Source organism: Cetorhinus maximus, chromosome 22 (assembly GCF_964194155.1).
Source record: "Cetorhinus maximus chromosome 22, sCetMax3.hap1.1, whole genome shotgun sequence".
Lineage (NCBI taxonomy): Eukaryota > Metazoa > Chordata > Chondrichthyes > Lamniformes > Cetorhinidae > Cetorhinus > Cetorhinus maximus.
The window spans coordinates 45619141-45646260 of record NC_135900.1 but is presented as its reverse complement, the minus strand read 5'-3'; the positions used below and the strand labels follow the sequence as shown (position 1 = coordinate 45646260).

The 27120-nt window shown below is 44.5% G+C and overlaps 1 protein-coding gene across 1 annotated transcript in view; it reads left to right on the top strand.

Annotated features, from left to right (window-relative positions):
- The window catches only part of LOC144696373 (polyglutamylase complex subunit TTLL1-like), a 65684-nt gene that overhangs the window by 24605 nt on the left and 13959 nt on the right, over nucleotides 1–27120 (top strand). The window contains 5 exon segments of the mRNA XM_078567583.1: nucleotides 10911–11091; nucleotides 12525–12659; nucleotides 13312–13420; nucleotides 15836–15979; nucleotides 20838–20924. Coding sequence (XP_078423709.1) covers nucleotides 10911–11091; nucleotides 12525–12659; nucleotides 13312–13420; nucleotides 15836–15979; nucleotides 20838–20924 — 656 coding nt within the window.

The following is a 27120-nucleotide window of genomic DNA, read 5'->3' as shown; positions in this document are numbered from 1 at the left end:
TGATCTGTTACCTCCTCAAAGAACACTACTAAAGTTGTTTAAAATGACTAGTCATTTACAAATCCACGCTGGCTATCCTTAATTAACTCATATCTTTTTAAAGTTTTATCCTGTGTCATTTGGCCTCTGAAAACTTATCCACATCTGATATTAGGATGACTGGGCAATAGATATCCAGACAATAACTGTTCATCTGGACAAGGCTTCCCCTTTTAAACAGATGTGCCATGGCCTCAATGTTCCAGTTTTCTGACATAACTTTCATCTCCTAGCATGCTTGACAGATAGAGTCAGATCCTCTCTGACTTCCTTCAGCATTCAGGGTTTTTTTTTTTAACCCACCAATTACGCTACATAAATGTAAGTTAGACCTTCCTTCCATCTTTCCTTTTGTTCTTTTCTTCTCTTAATTTAAATCACTGGATCCAGCACCGCCTCCTTCCATGTTGAATTAAAAACATACTGATCCAGAAAAAAGTCAAAGATACAGGCTAGAAAGCCTTATCCTTCTTCACTGCTTACATTACTTTTACCTCCATCTGCCTTTGGCTAAATAAAGCCACTCTATCATTTTTTTGCATTTTGCTCAGGTATCTACAAATCTTGTGTACTTGACATCTAGATAAGTCTTAACATAATTGATAAACTATCTCAAGAAAAAGTAAAACTTAAACTCTATAATCTTAACAATAAGCCTTTTGAAATTGTGTAAATTTAGGAAGTTATATTTTAGGGAATGCAAATTTAAACAGATGAAACTCAGCTGATAAAAATGTTATTTGTGTTGCATTTTATATGTGCTGTAAGCCTTTGGAACTATCTTTTCCAAATGTGTACAGCTGTCACACATAAGCTTCACTTAACATCACCATTTGCCTAACAGTTAAGATTTATCACTGCTGATTGCACATACTGAAGAAAAGTAGGATTTACTTATGATTTTCATATCTTTCAGTTAGAGCACCTAACTGGTCAAATTCCAATTTGCAGTCTGCATCGTACTAGCTGGGAGTTATAACTACTGGACAGATTGAAGGTTGTAGAAAGTTTACATATTTTGTTAAATTAATATTTTTATTCCACTAATGTACTTTCAAAAGCATAAATATTTTTAACCACAGTTTATTACATATATTTGCTTTGTCTCATGAAAGGAAAAATAGAGAGGTAAAGATTCATCTTGGATGGTAGCACAGAACATATGGTATGGCATTGGCCGCCTGTTACACGCCCAGCCCATTTTCATTCGCCCGCCACATGGTCACCTCGCCGCTTCCTCACGCCGAGCGCCATATTTAATGTGCAGCTGCGTGCAAATCTCTCGGTGCTTCCAGCCCAGGACTGCTGCAAAAAAGACATGGCCCCAAAAGGCAAGAAGACTGCAGCCCACTGATTCAGTGACGCATCCCTGGAATGCCTTTTGGACACCGTGGAGGCCTGCCGTGATGTCGTCTATCCTGGCTTTGGTCGCAGGAGGTCCAGCAATCTCACCACTTGGTAGGCAGTGGCAGTGGTGATCAGTGCCAACGCTGCACAGAAAAGGTTGGCCATCCAATGCAAAAAGAGGATGAATGATCTCACCCGTGCTGATCACTCTAAACTCACACAAGCAAACCCATCACACATTCACTGGTGTCTCACTCATTGCCAGCTCAAGAGAAATCACCACTCACTCTCTCACACACACCCTCACATCTCCATCTGGCCTCATCTCCTCTGGAGACTGCCTCCTCAGTCCTCACCATCTTGAGGCCACTTGCACAGATCAACTTGTGCCCCCACACACACCCTGGGATAACCCCCTTCACCTGTACAGCTCTCGCCCTGCAGCCTGTTCCCTTGCCTGAGGCTACTTCTCCCCCTTCCCCAAGCAAGCCCTAGCCCTGCAGCCATTGAAAAGCCACTCCTGCCATATGGCTGAACTGATAGGTAGAGACCTGCCCGTGAGCCCCCCTAAAAGTGATGTGGTGCTGTCTGTGAAGCCTGGCGCTGATGATCGCGAATGCTGCACGAAGCAAGGTAGGCAAACAAACCTCAAAGTCCCAAGTGATGTACAGCTCGCCAGGTGCACGTCGCTTACATACAGTTGTGAAACACGTCGGCGTGATGTGCTCGGATGATCCAGCGTAGGGGCATGATTCCAGCGGGTTGGCCTTATAATGACATGCAGATGTATTACAATGTAGCTCCCGACGTCCAACAGCGGGGAACGCGGCCCACCATTGACGGGCAGAGCGAACGATTGCAAACTGGTTTCACAACGTCGTGAAACCGATTTTTGGCTTTCTTGCCATATTGTCTGCTCCAAGCTGCCAAACACGCCCGACACCAGCGGGCACGGAAAATTCTGCCCATTGGTATAGAACCATTAATATAAGCAGCTTGTATAACATTAGAGAAAACACCATAACTAGATTCTAGAGTACTTTTTGTATAGTTTCTTTTCTTCTAAAAAACAGAAAATAGTGGAAATATTCGTCAGATAGCAGGTATAAAGCAAAAGCACAAATTTAGAGTTTCAGCTGAGCTGTATAAAAAGGACTGTAGAAGGGACTTTAGGTGGTCTTCTGGTGAAGTGATAGCATCCCCGCCTCTGAGTCAGAAGCCCTGGGTTCAAGTCCCACCCGGGACTTGATTGCCAAGAAAGGTGCGTTCATAATGTGGCCAAACAGATTGTGTCAACTTGTAAATCCCTCCAATACACCAATGGCAGGCAGTATGAGTGGGAGAAATTCCTGGTCAGCTATGTGATGAAAGAAAATAGAATCTCTACCATAGCTCCAGGCTACAACATACATAGAGAAGTGTATGTTGCCACAGCAAATCAGACTCCTTGCAGGGGTCTGGTTGACTCAGCTGGCTGGATGGCTAATGTGGATCAGGTTGGCACCAACAGCATGGGGTTTGATCCCTGGTCTGGCTGGGGTGGATTTGAGACCTACCTTTGGGCGATTGTGACACTGTGGATCAGACCTGCCTTCAGGCAGAGAACTGAAGAAGAAAAAGAGAGGGCTTTAAACTAAATGGAGGGGTGGGCCTCACATGAGGGGAGATTTGGAAAGTTATAGAGAAAGGACAAGGCAATAGTGCAGGGTAGTGATATGGGTAATGGTAACCAGAGTGTGACAAGAAGGAATAGAGTGTACAAAAATAAGAGTGCACCAGAAAATAGGGTCAGAGTATTGGGAAATGACTTTAAACTAACTGAGTGGGGGGGGGTGGTTTGAAAGAAGGGAGATTTAGAAATCCAAACAAAAGGTCAATACACAGGATAAGGGCGCATGGAGTTGGGGATGATATATTGGTGTGGATAGAAGATTGATTAATGGACAGGAAGCAGAGAGTAGGAATAAATAGGGCATTTTCAAGTTGGCATGCTGTGACTAGAGGAGTGCCACAAGGATCAGTGCTGGGCCCTCAGCAATTCCAATCTATATTAGTGACTTAGACAAAGAGACAGAGAGTAATGTATCTAAGTTTGTTGCTGATATAAAGCTAGGTGGAAAGATAAGCTGGGATGGGCAGACACAAAAAGGCTGCAAAGAGATATAGACAGGTTAAATGAGTAGGCAACAAGGTGGCAGATGGAGTATAATGTGGTCAATTGTGATGTTATTCACTTTGGTCTTAGAATAAAAAAGCAGAATATTTTTAAAAGATGTGAAACTTGTAGATGTTTATATTCAGAGAGATTTGGGTGTATTCGTACACAAAAAGTTAGCATGCAGGTACAGCAAACAATTAGAAAATCAAATGGTTTGTTGTCCTTTATTACAACCTGAACCGTGGTGGGGCTGGTGTCCTCACGAGCGGCATAACTAGGGAAGTAGAGAGGGTTTTAAACTGAATAGTGTGGGCAAGGGATCAAATTTGGGAAGATGTGGTAAACCAAAGAGTAGAGACAAGGCAAGAGAGAAAGGTAGTAATATGGGAAATGATAAATAGAACGTGACAGGAAGGGACAGAGAGTATAAATCTGAGGATAAATCAGCAGATAAGACTAGACACTACAAAAATAATAAAAGGACAAAACTAAAGGCTCTGTATCTAAACGGACGTATCATTCAAAACAAAACAGATGAACTGATTGCACAAATAGTAATAAATAAGTACGATCTGATAACCATTACAGAGACATGGCTACAGGATGACGTAGATTAGGACTTGAATATTGAAGGGTACGTGACATTTAGGAAGGACAGGAAATTAGAAAACGGTGGAGAGGTAGCTCTGTTAATTAATGATGATATTAGCACATTAGAGAGGGATGACCTAAGTTCAGGAAACCAGGATGTAGAAGCGGTTTGGGCTTTGATGATAAATGATAAAAGCAGGAAGTCACTTGTGGGAATGGTGTACAGGCCCCCTAATTGTAACTATTTGGTAGGCTAAAGTATAAAAGAAGAGATAATGGGAGAATGGATAGAAGATTGGCTAGCTAACAGGAAGCAGAGAGTTGGCATAAATGGGTCTTTTTCTGGTTAGCAGGATGTGACGAGTGGTGTGCCACAGGGATCAGTGCTGGGGCCTCAACTTTTTACAATTTATATAAATGACTTGGATGAAGGGACTAAAGGTATGTTTACTAAATTTGCTGACAACACAAAGATAGGTAGGAAAGTATGTTGTGAAGAGGACATGAGGAGGCTACAAAATGACATACATAGGTTAATTGAGTGGGCAAAAACTTGGCAAATGGAGTATTATGTGGGCAAATGTGATATTGTTCATTTTGGCAGGAAGAAATACAAAGAAGCTTGTTATCTAAATGGTGAGAGATTGCAGAGCTCTGAAATTCAGAGGAGCCTGCGTGTCCTAGTGCATGAATCACAAAAGGCTAGTATGCAGGTACAGTAAGTAATTAGGAAAGCTAATAGAATGTTATTGTTTATTGTGAGGGAAATTGATTACGAAGTAGGGAGGTTATGCTTCAGTGGTACAGGGCACTGGTGAGACCATATCTGGAGTACTGTGTACAGTATGGGTCTCCATATTTAAGGAAGGATGTAAATGCATTAGAAGGTTTACTAGACTGATAGCAGGAATGGCGGGCTGTCTTATGAGGAAAGGCTGGACAGGTTAGGCTTGTATCCACTGGAGTCTAGAAGAATAAGAGGCAACTTGATAGAAACCTTTAAGATCTTGAGGGGTCTTGACAGGGTGGATGTGGAGAGGATGTTTCCTCTTGTGGGAGAATCTAGAATTAAGGGTCACTGTTTAAAAAAAGGGGTCACTTATTTAAGATAGATGAGGAGAAAGTTTTTCTCTCAGAGGGCCGTGAGTCTTTGGAACTCTCTTCCTCAAAAAGTGGTGGAAGCAGAGTATTTGAATATTTTTAAGGCAGAGATGGGTAGATTCGTGGTTAGCAAGGGGGTGGGTGATAGGTTATGAGGGATAGGTGGGATGCAGATTTGAGATTACTATCAGATCAGCCATGAACTTATTGAATAGTAGAGCAGGCTCAAGGGGCCGAGTGGCCTACTCCTGCTCCTAATTCGTATGTTCGTATGTTAAATTGAAATGTCTCAAAACACTTTACTTTTTGAAATGTGATGACTGTTGCTATTTTGACAAAGTACATGCATGAGCATAAGGTGGACAAGTTTTAAGTGAGAGACTAGTCCGACCTTCTATCAAAAACATCACACTTTCATTTGTTCTACAAGTGGTATCATAATGTAATATATTTGCCAGAGGAGTCCCAATGAACTATCACAGTTCTCTGTACTGCTAAAAGGTGGTACCACAGGATTTTAGTTTTCTTGATAATGGATCCAACCTCGGCAGCTCCTGCCACTCCCCCAAAAAATAGCAATTCTCAGATCTTGTACATTGCACTTTCCAACCCCTAACCCAGCACAATAAAAATAGACATCCAAATTTAAGATAAAGTTTCAGTTTGGTAAATGCATTGGTGGAAATAATTTGCATTTCAAGTGATGGAAATTCAAGTTCACAGCAGAAACCCGCCAATTTGTATTAAAATAGGAAATGCATGCATCCAACGATGTTGTTGCTTATTTAAAAATGTTTACTTTAAACTGTATTTAAATCTTCCCATATATAAGCATCTAGTAAATGATGTTGGTTACAGACTGGATATTTTTCTTAGTAAGCGAGTAATGCCTGGCCACTCTAGGGGTTTAATGTATTTATAGAACAGCAGCTGTTAGTTTTGTTTTTTGGTTATTGAAGGAAACTCAGCTGCTCAGTATTCTTTGATGCCAAGAAAAAGGCAGTTATCAAATCTAAATACAAATTAACGCTGTCCTGGAGGTATTTTGTTAAGGTGTGTTATTTTGTTAAATTCCTTTCCGTTTTTAATTCCTTTAACTCTTTCCCAGAAGGTAAGGTTTGATTGCACATTTGCTTGGAGCTTTCTAATCCCTGGGCCACATGTCTACTTTCCAAGTGTGCACTATCCCATTTTTCACAGTCAATCCTGAACTCCCACCCAGCATCCAAACAATCTCACTTTCTACTGAGATCACTGAATAGTGATTACAAGCAAGAGCTGAAGCAAATTTTTTTCTCCCTCTCCCTAGTGCAGGATCACCAGAGTCAATTGTAGCTTCTCACGACTTCCTGGGCTGATGTCAACTAACTCATCAGCAACAAGCAGAGACAATAGATTCAACCTGGAACTTTACGGCTACTTGATACAGTGAATGTGCAATTGTGCTGCAAAGTGTCACTAGTGTTGGTGCTACAGGAGTCCAGAGGCACTGAAAATGGCAGCCAATCCACTTTGTCACTTCCGGTACAGCTTGCCATGTTGGAAGGGATCCAGATGCTTGCAGGCTGGGCAGATAGTGTCATCACTCAGTGACTAACGCTGATTTGGCACCCAATCTCGCAGATCCTGTTAATGCCCTCCCTTAAATATTCTCAGCTGACCATGTGCTCAGCTGCATGAGGGCCCCCGCTCCACAAGTGCTATTTAAAAGGGTCAGCATGGGACTTTCAGGTGAGGTGCCTTTGACTCTCTTTTGCTGCTGCACAGTTCATGAAAGCTGTGTTGTTGGAGGAGCTCTCAAAAGCTGTTAGAGTCAGAAGGGAGTGGCACTGGACTTTTTCAAGGATTTCAATGGAGTTTGAAGGTGGCTGCGCAGAAAGCCAGCTAACGCTCCAGTGGCGGTCAAGATCACCGTAGCCCTCAATTTCTACACCTCAGGATCTTTCCAAGCTGGAGCCGGTGACATAGCCACATTGACAGTTCACTTTGCATCCCTACATCAGGGATGTCACAGAGGTCCTGTGCACAAGGAGATGGACTTCTTTTCCTTCTCTCTAACCAGCTAAGAGAAGGAGCCAGTGCAGGCATGTGGTTTTGTCAATGTAGAGGGAATGATGTCAGGAGCCAGCAGCTGTATACACGTGCACCCTCCCTTAACATGCAGCTGGCACACAGAGTATCATGCCAGTGAATGCCTGTTATCCTGGCTGCAGCCAGGATGCTTTTAACCTGTGCCAGTCAGCCATTTCTGCCATGTTCAAGCCACCACGACAAACCAGAGCGTAGCTGCTGAGTGACAAGGGCTACCCGCTTTACATGACATAGCTTATAACTCTCCTCTGCCATTAGACCACTCATGGACAGTGTGTACAACTGCGACCAGGAACATGATGGAGAAAACCATCAGCATTCTAAAACAATAACTCCAATACCTGGACCACTCGGGGGCAGGCCCAATTTACCCACCAAAGAGTGTTTCCAAATTCATGGTGGTCTGCTGTATCCTGCACAACCTGGCTCTCATGAGGGTGTAGCCCTTACCACCAGGCCTTTGGTGCGCACCACAGGAAGATGAAGAGGAGGAGGAGGGGAAAGGGAGGAGGCACCATCACACTCGACTGGCTGTTCATGAGTGGCTAATCAGACTCTGGCTCCCAAGAAAATATGCCCACATCACCATTGCTCCACACTTACCCACCTTTCCACCCCTCTGCTATGGACCTGTTATGTAGTGTCCTTTAGGCCAAAATCCTGAAATAAAAGGCAATACAAAAAAATGATTTCATAACAACTTTATCCAACAACACACTCAATAATAGATACAAACTGAACTATTCACCCTTGTGCTTTCCCTTAGTTCCTGTCTTGTGGTTGCCTTTGCAGTGCTACCCCTGTGGATGCAGCATGGCTGGTGGAACAAAAACAGAATTACCTGGAAAAACTCAGCAGGTCTGGCAGCATCGGCGGAGAAGAAAAGAGTTGACGTTTCGAGTCCTCGTGACCCTTCAACAGAACTGAGTAATATTAGGAGAGGGGTGAAATATAAGCTGGTTTAAGGTCGGGGGAGAGAAGTTGGGGGGAGGGGAGGTGGTTGTAGGGACAAGCAAGCAGTGATAGCAGCAGATAATCAAAAGATGTCACAGACAAAGGAACAAAGAGGTGTTGAAGGTATATTTCACCCCTCTCCTAATATTACTCAGTTCTGTTGAAGGGTCATGAGGACTCGAAACGTCAACTCTTTTCTTCTCCGCTGATGCTGCCAGACCTGCTGAGTTTTTCCAGGTAATTCTGTTTTTGTTTTGGATTTCCAGCATCCGCCGCAGTAGTTTTTTGTTTTTATGGCTGTTGGAACTCCTGACTTTCTGTTGGGAGGCTGCAATGGCCTTGCAGAATGACCTCAGGCAGCTCAAAGCTTGAGAACCTGGCATCACCTCAGCTTGGGAGAAAACAAACCTGGATTGGCTGGCTGAGAGGCATCAGCAAAGACACTGGTGGAGTGACAGTGGTGGAAGCACACATTTTCTCCTCCTGAGAGAGGACAACAGGTTCTTGCATCATGGAGTCACTGCCACACCCTGTGGCAGCACCTCAGCAATCCTAACAATCTGCTGGAGCACAAATTGCTGGACAGCTGTAAAAGTCCCAAAGGCCCTTTGAGCATTGGTATCTACAGCCACGATGGCAGCACTCTGAGCCTGCATGGCAGCAAGCTGGGCTTGCATGGCAACAAAGATGGATCTCATGACCTCAATTTGATTTTCCATTGCAGCACAATGGATGATTCTGACTGTGCTGCAATGGAAGCTGAGGCATTGGCCACCAAATCCTTCATCTTGTCTGGTTCACATGCGCTGCCATGGAATTGGTCATCATTTCCACACTAGAAAGTTAGGCTCCAAGCTCTGTGCACAGCCCTATGCTAAGTTGGAGATGCACTTATCCATATTCCTTGACAGTGAAACCGGCACTGCAGCAGCTTGCCAATGCAGCAACCATCTCTGTGTATGTGCTTATCTGCCTTTTCCTGTGCAATGCTCCATTGATGTCCTCATTTGAGGCCTCTGCAGCAGAACTCAGCTGCAACCTTGCCCTCTAGTTAGCTGGCACTTGCACTATCCTTTCCCCTACCTAGCTCAGCTCACTTGTGGCCATTCATTTACATTATACTGATCCTGCCAGTATCTGAGTTGGACGCTGCAAATGTCATATCGAATGGCAGCACGTCTTCATCAGATGTATGTTTATGATCTTTGTCTAGAGGCTGCTCTGGCTGGTCAGGCAGCAGTCCTTGGGTACATACTGCCATCCTGGATGTTCTCTGCAACACCAGTTGCAACGGCATGAGTCACTGCCGGCCCAATAATTCCCAGCATTATCTCCTCTGAGGGGCTCAGGAGATATAAGCATGCTTGTCTCTTACGGATTCTCTGCTGTTTTCCTTCTGCATGTTATGTGCCACCTTGTCCTGCAAGAGAGAGGGAAGAGTATCAATGGGTGTGTTACTATGTATTTGGGTGATATGCTGGTCATAGCTGGCAGTACATTCGAACAAGGAGCAGGAGTAGGTCATTTGATCCCTCGAGGTTGTTCCGCCATTTAATAAGATCATGGCTGATCTGATAGTAATCTCAAATCTGCATCCCATCTACCCCCGATAACCTATCACCTCCTTGTTTACCAAGAATCTATCCACCTCTGCCTTAAAAATATTCAAAGACTCTGCTTCCACCTCCTTTTTAGGATGGGAGTTCCAACGACTCACGATCCTCTGAGAGAAAAAATTTCGCCTCATCTCTGTTTTAAATGGGCGACCCCTTATTTTTAAGCAGTGACCCCTAGTTCTAGATTCTCCCACAAGAGGAAACATCCTCTCCACATCCACCCTGCCAAGACCCCGCAGGATTTTATATGTTTCAATCAAGTTGCCTCCTACTCTTCTAAACTCCAGCGGATACAAGCCTAACCTGCCCAGCCTTTCCTTATAAGACAACACGCTGATTCCAGATATTAGTCTGGTAAACCTTCTCTGAACTGCTTCCAAAGCATTAACATCCTTCCTTAAATAAGGTGACCAATACTGTACACAGCACTCCAGATGTGCTCTCACTAGTGTTCTGTATAACTGAAGCATAACCTCCCTACTTTTGTGTTCAATTCCCCTCACAATGCGCACAAAAGAGCACAGAAACCTCCCCGAGGCACCTGTGTGCCTCAGGGAGATTTGTTTAAGTTTTAAACATCAAATTAAAGAAATTAAAAACTTTTAAAACATGTCCCCTCGTGTGACAGTGTCACATGAGCTGGGACATGCCAATGAATTTTTTTGAAAATTTTTATTGAATTTTTAAACACTTCATGAAACCTCATCCCGCCCATGGATGAGGTTTCATGAAAAATTCAAAGGCCGCCTGAGCTCTTCGCTTGCCCTCCAACCTTAAGGTTGGACGGGCAGCTCATTTAACAATTTTAATTAGTTTTTAACAGGCCTTAATAGGCCTTTGACAGTTCGGCGGGAATCTAACTGATGCGCGGTGACGTAGGAATGCCCACCCGACGTCACCGTGCATCATTTTATGATAAGTTGCAGGTGCTATTTTTACACTGGCACAGTCTGGTTTTGATTCCACTATTGCATAAGTTTAATTTTTCAAGGATTAATTTTGTGTTTTTAAAGATTTCGTTCCGGTTACATTTATGCTACCGACAGACTATAACATGTTTGTGGAAGAATTTAGGAAAAATCCAAGCAGCACCTGGATCATGAAACCCTGTGGAAAGGCTCAGGGAAAAGGAATATTCCTTATCAACAAGCTCTCGCAAATCAAGAAATGGTCTCGTGACAACAAAGCTCCTAAGTGAGTATAGAAATAAATGGACCGATTTTAACTCTGTGAAAGTCAGTCAGCTCCATAGGGACTTGGCTTGAATAGGCAGAGCACAAGGAAAATGACTTCGGTCTTCCCAGTACAGTCAGAAAACCCTGAACACAGGTCTTTGTGTAGTAGCTGGTTCAGTTACTCTGTTGTGTCTACTGAAGAGCACTCTTCAAAGTTCCTCACTAAGTCTTCCTAGGACCTGTGTACTCTGTAAATTCCTTGGCAGAGTGTGGTGCTTATTTAAATATAATGAGATGCAGTGGAGTTAGTGTGTGGCGATTTCAGGAGCTGCTTGCAATACGTTGGGGTGACTTATCATGACTTTTTTCTCAGCTGTTACTGTTGCCAGTTGTAGCTGAGACTGGTGGAAGCGAAGAACATTTGAACCTGGAGTGCTGAAACTTTGTCTACCAATTACCAGAGCTTGGAAAGAATTTTGCAAACATTTGGTTTTGTTTTATTTCCCCCATTTACAATATTAGGCTTCTCATAAACTGCGTAGAACTATGAGACCTCAGGATATACTTCCCCACCCAAAGTGAGAGGAACAGTGGACGAGGTATGGAATTCTCAATCAACAAAGACTTGTTTGCCATTATAATGAAGAAAGAACAACAGCAGGAGAGCATAAGGGAAAGAGGAGTCAAACTCCATATGAAAAGCTTGTGCCCTTCAATGTTTTACCAAACAAATGCTGTTTGCAGCAGTTGATGGCTATTTTCCCTGCCACATCACACTGTACCATGCACCATTGCCACCCAAAAGGAAATAAGAAACAAAAAAGACGGAGGAACAGAAGAGAATGGAGCATGCTAAAAAAGTCTCACGAACAAGTGGAAATTGTTCCTCCCTATTTAGCTTATTAATAAACACTAATAGCTTTGAACACCTCTATCAGACCATCTCTAATAAACGTTCTTTATTGTGGTGAAAAAGGCCCATGTTCTCCATTATCTCCCCATAACTAAAGATTCTGATCCCTGCTATCAGTTTAGTGAATCTCTTTCAGACTCTCCCCATGGCTTTGACATTCTTCCTCAATTAACGTACCCAAAATGGGACTCAATAGCTCTGATGCTGTTCCCTTTCCTTTCCCCAGGTGTTAGATAAGCAGAATGCCAATGTAGTCAGCTAGGTCATTGGAATGGCTCAGTCACATTCTAGTACAGAATTTCGTACCTAGAAATGGTAGCAAGAACATAAGTACTTTAAACGCCTGCAGTTGGAGAAAAGCAGCTACAAAGCCCAAAGGTTTATTAGGTTCCTGTAAAGAAAATCCAGACATATCTTTTGGGGCTTCATCACCTTACTTACTCTTCACCTCATCACGCCCTCCAGTCTAAGAGGACCCTCGTTGCAAGGCCCACCACCAATGTCCCGGATGCCACTATTGATTTTCATTTCTTTTGCAGTTTTGTTACTACCCCTTGCAAGGAAACTTATGTCATCTCCCTCTACATAGACAATCCATTACTAATTGGTGGGAAGAAGTTTGACCTTCGTTTCTATGTGCTAGTAACCTCAATTCGTCCATTAAAATGTTACATGTAAGTTAAATCAATTTCAAATCTCAACCACTTTATTTTCAGATAATGATTATTAAATTTATTAAAACTTATTAAATTTGATCTGTGGGTGCATCTATACTGAACACATCTTTTGAACACAGACATTCATTAGAAGTTTATTTCATAAATACCTGTTGCAAATGCCAAGGTACAGACACCTGACAATGCGAAGTAGAAGTAGTCTTGGGTATAGAAACTGTGGAAGTTGATTTTAATCCCCTCCCCAACTAGTGGGAATGGTGAGTGGGAGAGCTAATGCCTAACAACTTGACCATGGCAGAAGTCCATGAATGGGCCACCAGAGGCCAAGATAAATTTTAAAATGTCACACTTATGTGGGATTCTTGTAAACCAGATGGGGCAGGAATGCTTCCTGGGCCCAGCAAGATGTCTTTGAGTGTCTCCATATGTTGGAGTAAGATGACAGTGTCAGAATGTAACTTTAACTTCGCATTTGTAAACTGCAGCCCGGTATTTTGTACATGTTTTCTAAGCTACAGATACCTAAGATCGTAAGGGAGGAATCTTAAGGGACGTAAGCTGGAATTTTTTTTCTTGTGTGATACCAAAGTCTTTATTTGTCCACTATTTTGTGCATTTAAAATACATCTTTTTAAAATCTTTTTTCTAGGTATAAACTGGGCTTTTGCCGCTTCTGCACTGTCAAATACACTCCAGGTACCAATGAACTGGACAACATGTTTGTGCATCTTACAAATGTTGCAATACAGAAACATGGGGTAAGGCCTGCTTGCAATAAAATCAATCACAATGCTAGTCCTCCAAGGGAATTCTGAGTCATCTGTGCATGAGATCACATCCTCAAAATTCCAGTAGGCTACCTGCAATTCTTTGGAAAAGATTGTTCAATCATTTTTTTTCCTGGTGAATTTTGTTTTCACGAAAGTGAGAAGCATACATGCTAAAGAACAGGATTATGTTTCCATTCTTTGTTCTGATGTAAGACACTGCATGGATGAGATGAAACATAAAATTCTCTTAATTTGTGCTTCAACCACAACTTTAGAAGACTGCCCCTGCTTCCAATGAGTGTTCCTTCTTCCATTATTGGCTTCTCTGTACACAGTTACCAATTTAGTGTCAATCAGTAGCAAATGATGGGTAATTTTGTGAGAGAATTTCATGTTCATTGCAAGCTATTTTAAATTTGTAGGCTTGAATTTTCGTGCAGACGAAGAGGGTCCCCGGCTTAGCCAAAATGGTGCCAGAGGTCAAAAGCCATGCCCCTGAACCCAGCCCCCACCATTTTCTTAGGAGGATAACAGAGGCGTGTTGTACTTTGCATGCCTGTGGTTCACGAAGGCAACTGCACATGTTAAAGTGCAGCTGTCTCCAGTCAGATCCAATTTTTGTTAGCGGGGTGTCAAGAACACAGCTTGTGCACTTTAGACCTATCAGGAGAAGGTTTCAAGTTAGCAGAGTCCTTTGGAGAGGTAGGGTATCCTTTTAGAGAGGTAAGGAAGCCTTTAGGATATGTTCTCAAACATCTTTGGGAGGGGTAAGGTGCCCTTTTGGAGAGGTAAGATGCTCTTGGGAGAGATCAAGTGCCCTTTGGGATTGTTAAAGGTAGACTTAAAAAGTGGATAAGCTCATTGGAACCATCAAGGGAACTGGCAAGGAAGCTGTCAAGGCATTCAAACCCCCTTCCCTTTAAAAGTTTGAAAAAACTGTCTGCAGGGTTAAACAAAATCACTGCTTGCTATTTCACTCTGAGTATTCCCGTAAGCCTATCATTATAGGATTAGTGCTGCATGACTGATTTCACAAGCTAGCATTATCACAATGGGGTGCCTGTCAGTTCACTTTGATTGACAGCTCTTTGAAGTAGGACTACAAATACAAATGCTTGTTGTTATAAGAGATTAAGTGGTTGAAGGAATTTTTTCTTATTCATTCATGGGATGTGGGCTTCGCTAGCTGGGCCAGCATTTATTGCCCATCCCTAGTTGCCCTTGAGAAGGTGGTGGTGAACTGCCTTCTTGACCCACTGCAGTCTATGTGGTGTAGGTACACCCACAGTCCTGTTAGGAAGGGAGTTTCAGTATTTTGACCCAGCGACAGTGAAGGAACGGTGATATATTTCCAAGTCAGTATGGTGAGTGACTTAGAGGGGAACGTCCAAGTGGTGGTGTTCCCATGTGTCTGCTGCCCTTGTCCTTCTAGATGGTAGTGGTCGTGGGTTTGGAAGGTGTTGTCTAAGGAGCCTCGGTGAATTCCGGCAGTGGATCTTGTAGCTGGTACACACTGCTGCTACTCTGCGTCTATGGTGGAGGGAGTGAAGGTTATGTGGATGTGATGCCAATCAAGCAGCCTGCTTTGTCCTGGACAGTGTCAAGCTTCTTGAATATTGTGGGAGCTGCATTCATCCAGGTAAATGGGGAGTATTCCATCACACTCCTGACTTGTGCCTTGTAGATGGTGGACAGGCTTTGGCGGGAGTCAGGAGGTAGGTTACTCGTCACACGATTCCTAGGCTCTGACCTGCTCTTGTAGCCACGGTATTTATATGGCTAGTCCAGTTCAGTTTCTGAATTTAAATGTAGTGAATGGGTTCTTAGCAATGAGAGTGTTTTGTTTAATAGTTAATTCATCAATACTTTATTTCCTCTAAGCATGGGTCTTGAGGTCTGCCCATGGTGGATACTGAATGAGTTGGCATGAAGGGTATAATGGAAAATGGTGGTGGGTGGGGGGCATATGTTGGCATGAGTTGCCACTAAGTTTGCATGGGGCTATAAAGGAACATGGGGGTTGGGTGGAGGGGTAGAGGGTGGCATGGGTTGGCATAAATGGAGCATTGGGAGTGTGTTGGTTGAGGGCTAGAGGGTTGTTTTTTGGGGGTTTTTTGCAGCTGGGACAATGTGCTGGATCATTGAAGCCAGTCTTTTGCCCAGCCCGCCTGTGTACCTTGCAGCCCCTATACTGCTTCCAAACTGTTTCCGGGGTTGTCGACACAACTCTCATTACACCTGCCCCCTACTATCCCCAAGCAAAAATCAGAACTTCCAGGGTTGTTTTTCAGGAACTGGGTTTGCGAAGCTGACAATGGTCCCAACCCAGGATCGAAAATTCAGGCCTTAGTCTGTGCAACAATAAAAGCTTTTTAAATATGCTTTTCATCTATTTTTTTAAAGGATGACTACAATCCTATTCATGGTGGAAAGTGGAGTGTGGCAAATTTGAAACTCTACCTTGAGAGCACACGAGGAAAGAAGGTCACTGATAAACTGTTTGATGAAATCTACTGGATGATTGTACAATCACTGAAAGCTGTAGCTGTGAGTATAACTTTAACATTTAGTGAGTATCCAGAAGAGGAAGAGGTGTGAAAATATTGAAAAGGACTCTGATATGTAATCAATTCTGGGGACAATCTTAACCCCCAAAGAGTGGGTGGGTTTGAGTCAGGTTGGATGTGAATATTTTAAAAATGTCAAACTTGAACCCAATCAACCTCCAACCCACCAACTTTTGATTTAAATAGAGGCAAGACAGCCAAGCCACAATCTATGTGGTGTAGGTACATCCACATTGCTGTTAGGGAGGGAATGCCAGGTTTTTGATCTGGCGATTGTGAAGGAACAGTAATATGTTTCTAAGTCAGGATGGTGCCTGTAGCTTGGAGGGGAAATTGCAGGCAGTGGTGTTCCAATGCATCTGCTTCTAATTGTCATTCTAGAAGGTAGAGTTCATGAGTTTGTAAGCTGCTGTCGAAGGAGGTTTGACAAGTTGTTGCAGTGCATCTTGCTGCACATTGCTGGCGGAGGGAGCGAATGTTTAAGGTAATAGATCAAGCAGGCTACTTTTTCCTGGATGGTGTCGAGCTTTTTGAGTATTCTTGGAGCTGCAGTCATCCAGGTAAGTGGAGAGTATTGCATCACACTCTTGACTTGTAGATAGACAGGCTTCGGGGAGTCAGGAGGTGAGTTACTCTCTGCAGAATCCCCAGCCTCTCATGTGCTGTTGAGGCCTACCATATTTATATGACTAGTCCAGTTCAGTTTCTAGTCAGTGGTGACCTCCAGGATGTTGATGGTGAAGGATTCATCGATGGTAAACAACATTGAACATCAAGGTGAGATGGTTAGATTTTCTCTTGTTGGAAATGTTCACTACCTGGCACTTGTGTGATGCAAATGTTACTATCCAATTATCAGATTATGTTGTTCAGATCTTGCTGCATGTGGACATGGACGGCTTCAAAATATCAGGAGTTACAGATGGTGTTGAACATTGTGCAATCATCAGTGGACATACTCACTTCTGACCTTTTTATGGAAGGAAAGTAATTGATGAAGCAGCTGATGAAGATGGTTGGACCTAGGACACTGAGGAACTCCTGCAGCAATGTCCTGAGACTGAGATGATTGGCCTCCAACAACCACAACCACCTTTCTTGTGCGAGATATGACTTCAATCAGTGGAGAGATTTCCCCCGATTGCCATTTTACTAGGGCCCTTTGATGCCACACTCAGTCAAATGCTGCCTTGATGTCAAGAGCAGTCACTCTCACCTCAACTTCTGACTTCGGCCTTTTTGTTCACATTTGGAACAAGGCTGTAATGAGTCTGGAGCTAAATAGCCCTGGCAGAATCCAAACTGAGCATTGGTGTGCAGGTTATTGCTGTGTAAGTTCTGTAAGATAGCACTGTTGAAGACGCCTTCTATCACTTTGCTGATGATCGAGAGTAGACCGATAAGATATTAATGCTGCTTTGGATTTGTCCTGCTTTTGGTGGACAGAACATACGCAGGCAATTTTTCACAATGTTGGGTGGATGCCAGCATTGTAGCTGTACTGGAACAGCTTAGCTAGTGGCAAGGCTAGTTCTGGAGCACAAGTTGTCCATACTACTGCTGGGATGTTGTCAGGATCCATAGCCTTTGCTATATCCAGTGCTTTTAGCCATTTCTTGATATTGGTCATGATTACAGTGAATCAAATAGGTTGAAGACAGGCATTTATAATACTGGGGATCTCAGGAGGTGTCCACTTAGCACTTCTAGCTGAAGATGGTTGCAAATTCTTAAGCCTTGTCCCTTGTCTTTTGCACTGTTGTTCTGGGCTACCCAATCTTTGAAGAGGGGGAATGTTTGTGGAGCCCTCTCCTCCTGTTAGTTGTTTAATTGTCCATCACCATTCATGACAGGATGCGGCAGGACTGCAGAGCTTAGATCTGATCCGTTGGCTGTGAGATTGCTTAGCTCTGTTTCATGCTGTTCCTGCTGTTCAATATGGGTGTAATTCTGTGTTGTAGCTTCACCAGGTTGACACCTCATTTTTAGGTATGCCAGGTGCTGCTCCTGGCATTCTCTCCTACACTTCTCATTGAACCAGGGTTGACCGCCTGGCTTGATGGTAATGGTAAAGTGAGGGAGATGCCAGGCCATGAGATAACAGATTTTGGTTGAATGCAATTCTGCTGCTGTTGGTGACCCACAGCACTTCATGGATGCCTAGTTTTGAGCTCCCAGATCTGTTCTGAATCTATCCCACTTTGTACTATGATAGTGCTATACAAACAATGGAGGGTATCCTCAGTGTAAAGACAGGACCTTGTCTGCACAAGGATTGTGTGGTGGTCACTCCTACCAATACTGTCATGTTCGTATCTGCGATAGGCAGATTGGTGAGGACCAAGTCAAGCGCTGAAAAACTGAAGATTGATATTAATACAATTCAGTGGGCTGAATTTTCCCCCTGTCGGGGGGAGGGGGGGGGCGGGGTAGAGTTGAATGGTGGGCACGCACAGGCCCGCTTCTGATCGGCTCCCAGTGCAGACGGGGGATGGACTCCCAAAATCGAGAGTGCGCTCTTTCGCGCATGCGCACAAAAGAGCGCACTCATCTCCCTGAGGCTAAGTGCAACCTCAGGGAGATTGGCTGTAAATGTCAAAAACCTAAAAATAGAAAAATAAAATTTCCCGAACATGCCCCCTCATGTGACAATGTCACATGAGTTGGGACATGTCCATAATTTTTACCAAAACTTTATTAAAATTTTTTAAAACCTACATGAAACCTCATCCCACCCGTGCATGAGGTTTCGTGCTTTTTCTAATTCGAGCCGGGGCTCCTGGCCTGCCCGCCAACCTTAAGGTTGGTCGGGCAGGTCCTTTAATTATTTAATTGCCTCTGTCAATGGCCTCAATTGGCCTTTGACAGGTCGGCGGGTGCGCAGCTGATTTTGCTGCAACCCCGCCTTCCTGAAAATTTAAATGGGGCACAGTGATGTCGGGAGTTTCCCCCGATGTCACCGCGCGTCATTTTACACGTTGGCGAGCGGGCCCCGCTCCTGCTCGCCGACGCATAAAATCCTGCCCATTGATTTATAATTTCTGTTGTTAAGAGCTTAATTCAGTTGCAGAAAAAGGATCCCTTTCGTCGGTTTGCTCACCACTTGCCATAGACCCAGTCTCACAATTATGTCCTTTAGGACTTGGCCAGCTCGGTCTGCGGTGGTGCTAGCGAGCCACTCTTGGTGATGGATATTGAAGTTCCCCCACCCAGAGTACATTCTGTACCCTTTCCACCCTCAGTGCTTCCTCCAAGTGGTGTTCAACATGGAGGAGCACTGATTCATCAGCTGAGGTGGGGGGGGCAATAGGTGGCAATCAGCATGAAGTTCCCTTGCCCAAGTTTGACTTGATGCCATGAGACTTCTTGGGGACCAGAGTCAATGTCGAGGACTCCCAGGGCAACTCCCTCTTGACTATATACCACTGTGCCACCACCTCTGGTGGGTCCATTCTGCCAGTGGGGCAGGATATACCCAGGGATATGGTGATCATGGTGCCTGGGACATTTCTGTCAAGTATGATTTTGTGAGTATGACTGTGTCAGGCTGTAGCTTGATTAATCTGTGAGACAGCTCCCCAATTTTGGCACAAGCCTCTAGATGTTAGCAGAGAGGGTTTTGCAGGGACGACAAGGCTGGGTTTGCCATTGTAATTTCCAGTGCCTAAGTCGATGCCAGGTGGTCTGTCCATTTTCATTCATACATGACACCCTTATTCATGAAAGGGAGTAAGGACAGTCCTAGCAACTACAGATCAGTTTGTTTAAGATCAATGCTGGGTAAGGTTTTGGAATCCATAATCAGGGGAAAAAAATCAACAAACATTTGGAGAGGTTTGAGCTAATTAAGGAGAGCCAGCACAGATTTGTAAATGGCAAATTGTGAGGATGAGGTCAAGCAGGATTTTCCCTCTTGTTGGTTCCCTCACTACCTGCTGCAGGCCTAGTCTGGCAGATATGTCCTTCAGTTCAGTCAGTTGTGGTTTTACCGAGCCACTCTTGGTGAACACCACTTGGAAGAAACACTGAGGATAGCAAGGGCACAAAATGTATTCTGGTTGGGGGACTTTAATGCCCATCACCAAGAGTAGCTCGGTAGCACCACTACTGCCAAGCTGGCTGAAATTCTGGGATACAAAACATAGACATAGTCTGCCCTATTACAATTGTGGAGCCCACATACATTGGGATAATTTTACTGTCTCTTGCCCAAAGCAATGTGGTAACAAGGAACTTAAGAAGCACTGTCCTTTTCCTCTGCTTCTGTATGCCACTGCTAGAGACATTGTTATAACATCTCTGGATATCATCCATAGCTATCCTGATTGTTTTTCCAGGTGTGTTGAAACATGCCTTTTTTCCACCTTGAAATGTGGGCCCAAATTCTGTTAACAGTGGAATGACTCTCTACCACATTTTGTTATCTGAATGCAAATTTTGGTAGTCTTCAGAAATAAGGAAGCTGACATAAGTCACATTGGGCAAGGGAACACATGTCTATCAAAGGCTCACCTAGTATTGTTTTCCCCCTTGAATAGTGATGAATCCCCAATTCCCTCAAAATATGATTAACACAAATGCCTGTCAGTGTCTGAGTGCTTTTAATCATTTTTCACAACAGCATTATGATTTCTCCAGTCTGCACCTTCTTATCATTTTGTGTCAAATAGTAATTGTATTGCACACAGAAGCAATGTCCATTTAATGTTAAGCCTTGCACAAAAGACAAAAAATAATTTCTTTGTGAGCTGTCATCCATTTAAAAATTCATGCCTATTTTAACATTCATGCAGATTATGACATTTCACCTGAGAATTTTATTCTTTTTGTTTTTGCAGCCTGTGATGATCAATGACAAACACTGCTTTGAATGTTATGGCTATGACATTATCATTGATAGCAAACTGAAGCCTTGGCTTATTGAGGTAAATGGCACTGAATAACTGGAGATTGATATTAATACAATTCAGCGATTTATAACTTGTTGTTAACAGTTTAATTCAGTTGCAGAAAAAGGATCCTAATATTGAATAATAATAGTGCACATAGTGCAGCCAAAAAATCTTGTTTATGCTCCACAGTTGGAACCACAATGACCTTTGAACCCTTCGAGCATCCAGATAATCTAATTACTAAGACAATGATCGGTACCCACATTACTGTCACCGAGGGAAAATATATGAAAAGTGGTGCTGGTAAACCATTTTTTAAGCTGCCATGACACTAGCTGTTTGATCGTTCCAATTGGCTATCTTCACAAAGAGTTTGAAAACCATACTGCAGCCAGGAATTTAAAGGAAGACCAGGGCAGGACATGGGACTCGATGTGGCCCTACGACTGCTTCTGTATCTTGGATTCATTCTGACCTCCAGGCTGCTCAGCCTTGGGGAGACCAGTGAATTCTCTCCCTTGATCTCATCCACTCTGGCATCATAAGCCATGTTTGGGACAGACAGAGGTTCTCTCCCTTCAATGTCTTGTGCCTTGGATTGAGATTCGACATATTCAGGTCTCAGCTGTCTGCTTACCCCTTCTGTTGCACTCCTGGATGACTTAGGCCATGAGTGTAACACTGAGGCTATGGAAATTCAGGGCCACAATCTAGGCAGACACTTCCATGAAATACTAATGAAATATTAATGAATGCAGCAATATAAGAAGTGACATTTCTCAATGAAATGTTAAATGAGTTTCCCTCTGTCTGTTCAGATGGATGTAAAAGATCTTGGGGGAGAATTCGTCAAGAGCCTTTTTGGGGCATGTTAGAAGAGGGCGTTAACTGTACCTGGGGGTCCAAATTAGCAGAGTGTGTGTTGAATCAGCTGAGAGGCTGACTGATACCACAATCTGCCCACTCTTCGAGTTCCAGTGCATGTGTGGGACACCCACGTGGGTGCACTGTCAGTCAGGGTAGCCATGCAGGATGTGGCGAGAAGCATTCAGCCACCATTATTTGTCTTTGGCGCTTCCACAGCAGCTGCACTGGCGACGCTATGGAGCCCAATTTAACATGCATCATGGCCGTTTTGAAAAAGAATGAGACATCATTGCACAAAAAGAATAGTAACCAAAATATGGGGTGTGTGTTGTCCATGCAACCACACACCCTGAGTCACTAACTTCAAAGGAGAGGGTGAACAAAGATATCTTGTAAGCATGCAAAAAAGGAGAGAGAAATGTTATCAACAATCAGTTGTTTCAGTCTATGGCCACCAAATTGGGCTCAGTAGTGCCACTGGTGTCAGTACTAGGAGAGCCCAAGATGCTGAAAATGGCAGCCAATTGTCTTCTGGCCATTTCCAGTGCAGCCCACCATTTACTTTTTATTCACTCATTGGATGTGGGCTTCGCTGGCTAGGTCAGCATTTATTGCTCATCCCTAATTGCATTTGAGAAGGTGGTGGTGAGCTGCTGCCTTGAACCGCTGCAGTCCATGTGTTGTGGGTACACCCACAGTGCTGTTAGGGAGGGAGTTCCGGGATTTTGACCCAGTGACAGTGAAGGAAGGGCGATATATTTCCAAGTCAGAATGGTGAGTGGGTTGGAGGGGAACTTCCAGATGGTGGTGTTCCCATGTGTCTGCTACCCTTGTCCTTCTAGATGATATCAGTTGTGTGTTTGGAAGGTGCTGTCTAAGGATGCTTGTTGAGGTCCTGCAGTGCATCTTGTAGAAAGTACACACTGTTGCCAATGTGCGTCGGTGGCGGATGGAGTGAATGTTTGTGGATAGGGTGCCAATCAAGTAGGCTGCATTGTCCTGGATGGTGTCAAGCTACTTGAGTGTTGTTGGAGCTGCACTCATCCAAGCAAGCATTCCTGACTTGTGCCTTGTAGATGGTAGATAGGCTTTGGGGAGTCAGAAGGTGAGTTATACGCCACAGGATTCTTAGCCTCTGACCTTTTCTTGTAGCCACAATATTTATATAGCTAGTTTGGTTCCTGGTCAATGGTAACCCCAGGATATTGATAGTGGGGGATTCAGTGATGGTAATACCATTGAATGACAAGGGTGATGGTTAGACTCTCTCTTGCTGGAGATGGTCATTGCCTGACACTTGTGGGGCACGAATGTTACTTGCCACTTGTCAGCCCAAGCCTGAATGTTGTCCAGGTCTTGCTGCATTTGGACATGGACTGTTTCAGTATTTGAGGAGTTATGAATGGTGCTGAACATTGTGCAATCATCAATGAACATCCCCACTTCTGACCTTATGATGGAAGGAAGGTCGTTGATGGATCAGCTAAAGATAGTTAGGCCTAGAACAATATCCTGAGGAACTCCCGCAATGATGTCCTGGACCTGAGATGATCGACCTTCAACAACCACAATCATCTTCCTTTGTGCTAGGTATGATTCAAAACACAAGAGTTTTCCCCCCAGTTCCCATTGACTCTAGTTTTGCTAGGGCTCCTTGATGTCACACTCGGTCAAATGCTGCCTTGATGTCAAGAGCAGTCACTCTCACCTCACTTCGGGAGTTCAGCTCTTTTGTCCATGTTTCAACCAAGGTTGTAATGAGGTCAGGATCTGAATGACCCTGGCGGAACCCAAACTGAGCATCAGTGAGCAGGTCATTGCTAAGCAAGTGCTACTTGATAGCACTGTTGATGACCCCCTTCCATCACTTTACTGATGATCAAGAGTAGATTGATGGGCTGGTAATTGGCCATCTTGGATTTGTCCTGCTTTTTATGTGCAGGACATACCTGGGCAATTTTCCACATAGCCGGGTAGATGCCAGTGTTGTAGCTGTACTGAAACAGCTTGGCTAGGAGCATGGAAAGTTCTGGAGCACAAGTCTTCAGTACCACTGCCGGAATATTGTCAGGGCATAATGTTATCTGGGACAATATTGCAGTATTCAGTGCCTTCAGCCGTTTATTGATATCATGTGGAGTGAATCGAATTGACTGAAAGCTGGCATCTGTGATGCTTGGGACCTCCAGAGGAGGCCAAGATCGATCATCCACTCGGCACTTCTGGCTGAACATTGTTGCAAATGCTTCAACCTTATCTTTTGCACTGGTGTGCTGGGCTCCCCCACCATTGAGGATGGGGATATTTGTGGAGCCTCCTCCTCCAGTGAGTTGCTTAATTGCCCACCACCATTCGTGACTGGGTGTGGCAGAACTGCAGAGTTTAAATCTGATCTGTTGGTTGTGCTTAGCTATTTCTATCACTTGCTGCTTATGCTGTTTGGCACTAAAGTAGTCCTGTGTTATAGCTTCACTGGGTTGACATCTCATTTTTAGGTATGCCTGGTGCTGCTCCTGGCATGCCCTTCTGCACTTCTCATTGAACCAGGGTTGATCCCATGGCTTGGTGGTAATGGTAGAGTGGAGGATATGCCGGGCCATGAGGTTACAGATTGTAGTTGAGTACAATTCTGCTGCTGCCCACAGTTCCTCATGACTGCCCAGTCTTGAGATGCTTGCAAAATCTATCCCATTTAGCACGGTAGTCATGCCACACAACATGATGGAGGGTATCCTCAATGTGAAGATGGGCTTCATCTCCATAAGGACTGTATGGTGGTCACTCCTACTGATACTGTCATGAACAGATGCAACTTTGGCAGGCAGATCGGTGAGGATGAGGTCAAGAATGTTTTTCTCTTGTTAGTTCCCTCATCACCTGCTGCAGACCCAGTCTAGTAGCTATGTCCTTTAGGACACAGTCTGTAGTGGCACTATGGAGCCACTCTTGGTGATGGGCATTGAAGTCCCCCACCCAGAGTACATTCTGCGCCCTTGCTACCCTCAGTGCTTCCTCCAAGTGGTGTTCAACATGGAGGAGCACTGATTCATCAGCTGAGGTGGCGGGGTGGGGGACGGTACATGGTAATCAGCAGGAGGTTTCCTTGCCCATGTTTGACCTGATGCCATGAGATTTTATGTTGTCCATAGTCAATGCTGAGGACTCCCATGCAACTCCACACCGCCTCCCCACCCCTCGACCGACTGTATACCACTGTGCCGCCTCCTCTGCTGGGTCTGTCCTACTGGTGGGACAGTACATACCCAGGGATGTGATGGCGATGTCTGGGATATTATCTGTAAGGTATGATTCCGTGAGTATGACTATGTTTTTTGACTAGACTGTGATTCATTCTCCAAATTTTGGCACAAGCCTCCAGATGTTAGTAAGGAGGACTTTGCAGGGTTGACAGGGCTGAGTTTGCTGTAGGCGTTTTCGGTGCCTAGGTCAATGCCAGGCGGTCCGTCGGGCATTCATTCCTTATCCAATTTCCTGAATGGCTTGCTCGGGCACTTAAGAGTAAACCACATGCAGTCACATAGCTGGAGTAACATGTAGGCCAGAATAGGTAAGGGCAGCAGATTTCCTTCCATAAAGGACATTAGTGAACCAGATGGGTTTTTACAACAATTGACAATGTTTTCATGGTCATCATTCAACTTTTAATTTCAGATTTTTATTCAGTTCAAACTCTACCAAAATGCCATAGTGGGATTTGAACTTTGATTCCTAGAGCATTACCCTGCATTTCTGGTTACTAGTCCACCACCTCCCCATGTGTGGAACAGCATGGAATCGTGCAGAGTAGACATATCAGTACGCAGATTGTGACATCACCCAGTGTCTAATGCTAATCATATGATCTGCCATTTTGAACCACTCTTAAACACTCTCAGCTGAACATGTGTTCATCCAGGCAAGAGACTTCCTACTAGCACTATTTAAAGGTACCACCATGAGACTTTCAGGTGAGGTGCTTTTGACTTTCTTTTGCTGCTGCAGAGTTAATGGAAGTACTGTGTCTTTGAAGGAGTTCTCTAAAGTTATTGGATGCAGAGGAGTGTGACTGGAGTTTTCCAAGGCATTCAGGGGAGTTTGAAGGCTTCTGAGCAGAAAGCCTGCTGTCACTCATAGGTTGCAGCTCAACACAGACATGCAGCAGAAATGGGGAAGCTATGCACAGAGGAAGGATGAGCAGGGCTCCCAACAGAAGGCCACATTCACCAAGGAAACTCGGAGAGCACTTCTGCCTCCACCTCAACCAGGAGCTGTTTCTGAGGTGACTAATGTTCACCAAAGAGGTCCTTATGGAGCTGTGCCACCTCCTCCACCCAGACCTGCAGTTGCAGAGTAGGGCTGGGACCACCCTCCAATGGCTGTCAAGATTACAGTGGCCCTCAATTTCTACACTTCAGGATCTTTCCACTGGAAAGACTGGAGCTAGTGATATCTCCACCGTGCATTGCAGTATGAGGGAGGTGACAGAGGCACTACATAAGGGCCCATAAGTTCCAGGCTCCAGGGTGTCATAACTGGGGGGGGGAACCCCACAGATGTGCTAGAGAACTCGCACCCCCCCCACACCCCACCACCAACCAGGGAAGTCCCCAGGTAAGGATTGCACAGCAATTGACTAGGAAGTTCAAACTTCCGTTGGGCAATTGCCCTGCAATGGGAACCATCCGAAAGTACAATATAAATTGCAAACTTCAGGTGGTTCCTACTGTCCTACAGTAATAGTTACCAAGGAAAAGGTAGAAGAATCAACATCATTTCTAGATCCTGGGTAACTATGGTTACCTCTGCTACCCTCTACAGGACTACCCCCAGCCCCCACAAACCCACACCCCTTCCCTGACTACTGCCCCCAACACGCCACGGGACTCCCCCAACCCCTGACCACCAGAGCACCTCCCCACCTCCTCACCTTTGACCATCTGACCCCTCCACTGGCCACCCAACCCCCACCATAATGACCACCTGACCCGCCCACCGACCACCCAATCTATTCAACCCCCCCGACCACCTGACCTCTCCCAACCAACCAACACCCCGTCGACCAACTGACCCCCTGACACCCCCCAACCCCCAATTCTACCCAATTAGCTTACAAACGTACCTTTTCCCTGGTTTCTCAAAGTGGATGGAGCTTTAAACTTATCTACTTTACGGCAGCTAGCAAAAAAGGGGGCGTGTCATCCTTATCTCTGATTCAGCTGCCCACGACACAAGGCCTTGGGAACCTGCTGCAATACACAGTTCTTGCCTGGCCTGAGTCAGAAGGTCGTGTTAGAAAGGAGCAGCTGGATTTCAAAGTAGGAAACTAGGAGCGGAGTGGCAATTCGACTCTGATAGCCAGTCC